At 33.3% G+C, this 7,372-nt stretch overlaps 1 protein-coding gene across 1 annotated transcript in view; it reads right to left on the bottom strand.

Annotated features, from left to right (window-relative positions):
- LOC107729908 (uncharacterized) overlaps positions 1-5,372 on the bottom strand; it is a 27,963-nt gene extending 22,591 nt beyond the window's left edge. The window contains exons 1-6 of the mRNA XM_016540644.1: positions 5,303-5,372; positions 4,469-4,618; positions 3,676-3,726; positions 3,078-3,203; positions 2,274-2,576; positions 682-950 (exon numbers count right to left, since the gene is read on the bottom strand). Of these exons, the coding sequence (XP_016396130.1) occupies positions 682-950; positions 2,274-2,576; positions 3,078-3,203; positions 3,676-3,726; positions 4,469-4,618; positions 5,303-5,372 (969 nt within the window). The remainder of the gene's footprint in view (positions 1-681; positions 951-2,273; positions 2,577-3,077; positions 3,204-3,675; positions 3,727-4,468; positions 4,619-5,302) is intronic.
- Positions 5,373-7,372: the final 2,000 nt, after the last annotated feature.

Genomic DNA, 7,372 nt, shown 5'->3' with positions numbered 1-7,372 from the left:
GTCATTATAATCAGTAATTATGTCTCCACTGGATGCAACAAATGCCTCGTTTATAATGGGTTTTATTGATTTTGTCTTGTCGCGCCAGGACACACGGCATCACAATATGGTAAGGGGCGTAACATTTCCGTCACACGCTTGAGGTATTCAGCCAATCACAACGCACTGGACAGCTGGCCAATAAGCGTACACCTCGCTTTTCAGAACGATGAGCTTTGTATAAATCGACGCGTTTCAGAAAGGTGGGGCAGAGGAGCAACAATAATGTAAAGTATGTGGAAAATAATGTGTTTTTTGAACCTTAAACCGCATAAACACATTGCATTACACCAAATATACAACAAATTGTTATTTTTAGCAACTTCATATGACCCCTTTAATAAACCACACAAAAGGATATATACTGAAGTGGCGGTGGATTCCAAAATCCATCCCTTCACTGAAATGCAAACTCGTACGTTTCTAGAATGTTCTAGAAGTGATTAGTGTCACATTTTGCAAATATTGCCACAGAGCAAAGGACTGACTTTCCTTGAGAGATTTTGATGCAAACTCATAGTCCTTCATCTACATGACTGACACAATGCTCATTTAAACGTCCATTATTAAACTGTATGGTTTGAGTTGCTCACCAGAGACAGTAACACTGAATAACTTAAATGAGACATTTCCACTTCTGACCATCTTTAGTTTATAAACTCCAGAGTCAGTGGTTCTGGTGTTTGTGATGGTCAGAGATCCAGTCTGATGATCCAGCTGCAGTCGGTTTCTGAATCTTCCATCAGCACCATCATCATATGCGATCTCTCCTGTCCCTTTTTTGTTTTTAGCTATGAGAGTGTCTTCATCTCCAAACAGCCACTGTATTTTATCATCATCTCTTTGTATTTCAGCATCAGTGTCCAGAGTCAAAGGATCTCCTTTCCTCACTCCCACTGACTGTATTTCATCTGTCAAAGCAGCACAGAAATATAGAATTTAGAATGAGAACAAGAAAACCAGCAATAGCAAAAATGAACAAAAGCAATACTAATCATTTGCTCCACACCTGCATTATAAACTTCAGTTAAAATGAACGCAACATCTCATTTCATAAATCTATATGTAGCTATCTACAAGTCACACATCCTTAATCGTGTTTTATGAAAGAACACTGTAAAAAATGATAAAAGTTTTTGACTGATATATAGTAAATTACTTCATATATATCAGACAATATCAATTACTGGAATTAAATTACATCAGTTTGTTTAAAAGTTGTTCTGTGAGAAAACTTGTTAGGAACATATTAGATAACGTCTTTCAAACTGTACTGATTGTTTTACAGCATCATGGCATGTCTGCAACCCAGAACTCTCAAATTAAACAAAGACTGTGTGTGAAAGAGAGAGAAAACAAAGACATGTTTTATACAGACATGCTATTTCCAGACATGTCCTTGTTGGACACACAAAGAAGTAAATTTGCTCAGAGTAAACTGTAAAATATAAATAACAACATTCCTCATCTTGACTATCATCAAGGTCAAATTCAAATCAGTAAGTGCAAAAGTATATCAGCACAGCACACAACAAATAATGCATGCAGGGTAGAATTAGCCAATTATTGGAGGATATACTGAATATTTGCTACATATTTGTTAAAAACGTTTTCTGGCATATTTTTTGGATATGTCATCAAGGCAAAAATGGCAACTCCAGTGACTTGTGACCTCCAGTGGTTTTCTCCGGTTCTGTATGTGTTGACTGCTGCATCATGTATGTGCTGAAATTTTGTTTAGTAAACAAATATATATCCCAGATTGCAAAGTTTAGGGTTGATGTCATTAAAACTTTCAGAATCTGAAATCTGATTGGATTCATCGTGATTCGTGACTGATGAAAACTGGTGCATGTAAACATATTTAATAAGTGACGAGTCTCCAACATGTTTATTATTGCTCTCTTATCACATTATTAGAATTACTTTTATATTTACTTTTAGTTTCATTATATTATTTGTTTTTAATTTGTTGCTTTGAACTATTTTCAGCCTGTTTTAATTGTACACAATGCTGCAAGTGCTTTGGACAATGCAAATGTAAAAATTTGTCATGACATCAAATCTCCTTAAAACTGAAACCGAGAGAAGACTTAAATGAACAAATTGAATGAAAAACCAATCACCTCTGAGACTAATCATTTAAAATCATGATTACAAACTAATCAAAAATGATTGACATTGTTGATCTGAAATAATTATCATTATTTCTTTGAATGATCTGTGTTACTCACCAAAGACAGTAACACTGAATGTTTCCACTGACATTTTTTCCCCATTTCTGATGATCTGTAGTTTATAGAGTCCAGAGTCTGTGGTTGTGGTGTTTGTGATGGTCAGAGATCCAGTCTGATAATTCACCTTCAGTCTGTCTCCGAATCTCTCATTAGGACCATCAGATATGGAGATATTTTTGGTCCCTCCTTTTTTGATTTTGGCCATATCAACAAATGTCCACAGTATCACGTCATCCTTCTGTATTTTAATATTAGTGTGTAGAATGGCGGAACCTTCCTTCAGCACTGTCACTTTCTTCACTTCATGCCACAGCAGCACATAGAAAGAATATAAAATCACTCATTACTTAATACTTCATGAATATTCCTAGTCTGCTATTTTACATTCTGTACGCTGTCATCTCTCTTCTTATGAGTAGCCTGTTCAAATTTAACTGATCTTTGAATTTTATGTTAGGTTGTTTTATTCATATATAATATACAGAATATGAGATTAGATCACATATCATACTTCCCGTTACGTTTTATTTGTTTATATCTTTTGATCTACTGTAGTAGTAATTATCAATTTTAGATTTGTAAACATTCCTTTTGCAAATATTTTACTAAGAAATATTTATAATTAATTATAACTAGTTATGATTAATTATTCATATTTCCCCATGAGCTGATTCGCTACATACACCTTCACTTGAATTCTAAAGGGTCATGAAACCTGAACAAATATTTTTACTCATTAAACATTACTGTAGCAGAATAAAGCGCATTATTTTCTCATGCATTATCATCTGTAATACTTACCCTTTTGTCTGTCTTGTTCAGAGGTCTTGTGGCGGTGGAAAAACACACCAGCAACTACAGCTGCAGCCAGAAGCAGAACAGCTATAACAGGTCCTGCTATTTGACCTGGATGTAGAGTTTCCAAAGCTATAGAGAATAGAAAGAGACAAACATTTGTCTGTTCTGTGACAAATCATCAGCAGATTCAAACAAGTAAAACATCACGATACATAAATGTTCACCATGAAGGAAATACTCAACATGATTGTTCAAAAATTCAGGGTTTTTACGCTTTTTTGACCAAATTTGACTTTTACAGAACTTTTCTATGTTAGAAATCAGACAACTGAAACTATTAGTATTATTAAGTTGAATAAGAACATAACTAAATTAATATTCACTACATAACTTTACATCTTTAAGATTTTATGATTTTTTTAGGACAATAACTCAAAATTGTTGTAACATCGATACATTATTAAAATTAAAATGCTTGTGAATATTAAAATATCCATACAAGGCTCACTTTTTCAAATAATCCACAATGAAAACAAAACAAAAAAAATTAATGAATGTTAATAAAATATTTTAAAGAAATATTTTTTTAATATTTAATTACTTTCTAAAACTGTCTCTCGGTTCATTTCATCTCGCTCAGCAGGAGAAACACCTGTGAAAATCAGAGGAAACAAATTTAACTGTTATATATAAAGTGAACTGTGCTTAAAGAAACATGTTTATCTGTCTTTATACATAAAGCAAATGGCTGCAATATAACAAAGAGTGAAAAATTTAAGGGGGTCTGAATACTTTCCGTACCCACTGTATATCTCAACTGCTGGATTAAAGGTTACTATTCTGCTCATGTATTATAAATGTACATGTATTATATACACTAATAAACTACTACAGTACATTAAAAATAAACTACTGCTTTTTAATATTGCTAAACATTTTTAGAATAATATAGACACACACTATCTTAAATGGATGATGATAAAAGTGATCAGAGATGAGAAGACTGAGATTGACTAAATCATCATGACCAAAACAAGACTAACTGGGAAAACTAATAGCTCATCAATAGACAGACAATTAAGTATAAAATAATTTTGTTCTGCTTAATGACAGTATTTGTAAACATAAAAATCTCTGAATGCCACTGTTATAGAAACACATTAATGATGTGATTTAAACACATATAACCTGCTTTTAAACATTCATTAATGACTCACCACTAACAGTAACACTGAAGCTCTTTTCACTGGCGCTGTTGTGGCTGATGATCTCTAGTTTATATTCTCCAGAGTCTGTGGTTCTGGTGTTTGTGATGGTCAGAGATCCAGTTTGATGATCCAGCTTCAGTCTGTCTCTGAATCTCTCAGTACACTGAACATCTGTACAGATCTTACTGAGATCTCCACTGGTTTGAGCGATGCGAAAGTCATTAAAATACCATACAATCTTTTCTTGTTCATTTGTTTCAACATCAGTTTGTAGAGTGACTGAATCTCCCTCCATCACTGACACTGACACTCCATCTGAACCAACACCAAACCCACCTGAAGACGAAATAAACCGTAAATTACAAGACTAACAAATGTGGTGTGAATTATTATTTTTTCCTTAGGATCATTGTAGGTAGAAAAAAAATCTAAATATACATGATATATTCAAACAAACACCAACATATCTGATGCACTGTACTTAACTCACATCCCGATTCATATATTGCATATTTACATTTATATGATACAACCAAGTACTTTCATTGACCTCTGATTAATAATCAACCCTCAAAGTGGTGTAAAATTAATTTATTGTCATTTCCACCCTATAATAGAGCTAAAAAAATATATATTATTAATTTAATTTCGACAGCAACCTGTATATAGCTTCAAGAGGGCAAATATTTTAGTATAATTTCTTGTATTACCATTTATTGATTTATTATTTATTTTACTCCATGCATTTGCAATGATATTACAGCTTATTCTTATTATTGTAAGGTCTGTACAAATTAGAAAAGGAAACATCTCCATTTCAGTGTTTCATTGAATGTTGTGAAGCAGTTTTTTTTGTTTGTTTAGGAGACGTGCTAAAGTCGCGTTTGGTCTCGTACTGTATCGCGTACCTTGTTAGTGTCGTGCGCTTTGCTTGGCCATTTGTTGTGATAAAGAGGAAAGTGTGTCCAGCTGAATTCAATTTGAGTTTTGTTCAATGAATTTAAAAAAAGCTTCGTTTACCGCGGAAGCGGTCGCGTGACGGCCTCCTCATGTGAAGACCGAAGAGTGTAAAGACCATCGACTCTACCATGCGACTCCATTTTCTTTTATTTTCTTAAAAGCTTTTAGCTTTTCGTTTTAATTACTTTTTCTTATTTGTGTATGTTTTAATTGTTTTTAGCTTTATTTTTTTGTTTTTATTTAAATGTTTTAGTTTTGAAATGTTGTTGTATGCATTTGTCATTTTTATTTAATTTATTTTATTTTCTTAAATGTGTATATATATAGTATTTATAGAGTTTTAGCTTTTAGTTTTAATTACTTTGTCTTATTTGTAAGTCGCTTTGGATAAAAGCGTCTGCTAAATGACTAAAAGTAAAGTAAAGTAAAGTAAAAGTTGGTATAACAACAGTTGTTAAGTTTGTGCTGGTCAGACGAAGTCAGAATGTTCCAGGAAGGAAACATGCAACTGAGATTGTTCAGTAAACCCTCTTCAATTAATATTACCACCACTTGTCTTATGCCCTTATTTGCGTTTTGGGCTAATAGAAGAGTCAACTTCCTGTTGACTTGTTGCATATCAAGACACTAGCATTGTTGCGAAGAGAGTTTCAGCACTATCTACTATTCCTTGCGAATAGTAAGTTAGGCAGTACCGAACAATATCAATGCCTTCATTTGCCGAATCCACTCTCCTGTCGCTATCACACTAGACATAGTAAATATATATATATTTTTTCAACTTTCAATCAGACACAGACAACGCTTTTTTAAAGTAATAATTTAGCCATGCTCTGGGAGACAGAAAAACTGAAACCAACACGTCAGGTTAGGCAGGTTTGAGCGAAGTGTGAGTGTCTGAATTGTGTTAAAGGAAAAGAGACTGTCAAAAACGTCTTACCGTGCATGAAGAATGCAAACGATGTGAACAAAGTAAAAAAATACGTGTTTTTCACCATGTTTTCCACGTTCTAGATATTTCTCTGTGTGAATGGACCGAGACTACTGATGTCCGCAGTGTTGCCAGCTAATTTTCAGGGGAAGTTGCTAAAGGAATGCCGATTCTTCTTTGGAATTTTGGCGTATTCGGCACCATAGGTACATACCGCCCCCAACTGTTTACATTCATACATGGATGATAGTCTCGTCTCTATTAATATTTTATTTTATTTTACTGTTAATTTTATTTCGGGTTCACCCAAGCTGTATTTCTGGCTGCTGCGTGTTCAGCTCCCATGCCAAAAAAACCCAGCTTGTGTGTTCCCCTATTCCTTTGCTTTATTTAAGGGAGTCCGATTTGTTTTTTTGTTTTTTATTACAAAACTTGTAGAAACATACAGAAACAAGGAAGCGAGACATAAATATATTCCAACAAAAAGCAATCATAAAAATATGAAAAGAAAACAAATATTCTGGATTTGCATATGTCAAATTATAATATTATCAATACGTAAAAGTGAAAAAATAAACTTACATTCTTTTAGAAAAGTTGTCATAATACATCAAAAATTTGGCACTCTTTTTGTTATTTGTAAGTCTAAGAGATTAAACAAGAGAGTCCAGTTCAACAAGAAAAAGGGGGAAAGACAGGAGATTTAAGCCATTTTTGCTTATGAATGTAGAATTTTACATTCAATATAAGAAAATTAACAACATATTCAGCAGGTAATAGCTTTGGATTTTCGTAATAAAAAATAACATCTTTGAGGACGAAGGTATGGGTCACATTTGGTTAGAAACATAAGAGCTTAAGTCAACCCATAATTTGTTGGTAACACCACAATCAAAAAACAAATGGGGAGCGGTTTCCTCAACAAAACCACAAAACGAGCAAGACTCATCAACATCAGAATATTTAGAAATAGACAAATTAACGGGATAAATTTTATGAAGGATTTCATAATGATCTCCTTAACCTTGTTAGAAATGCAAAATTTACTTGGCAAAAGCCAGGCCTTTCTCCAATTTTAACCTTGTTAGAAATGCAAAATTTACTTGGCAAAAGCCAGGCCTTTTTCCAATTTATATTTGTTATAAAGGAACCCCAATAGAATTTCCCTCTTGGAGTAATCTTTCTCTTTGTCTGAAATA

Source organism: Sinocyclocheilus rhinocerous, unplaced genomic scaffold (assembly GCF_001515625.1).
Source record: "Sinocyclocheilus rhinocerous isolate Xijiao unplaced genomic scaffold, SAMN03320098_v1.1 scaffold1239, whole genome shotgun sequence".
NCBI lineage: Eukaryota > Metazoa > Chordata > Actinopteri > Cypriniformes > Cyprinidae > Sinocyclocheilus > Sinocyclocheilus rhinocerous.
Note: the sequence above shows the minus strand (reverse complement) of the source record. Positions and strands in the feature narration are given on the sequence as shown.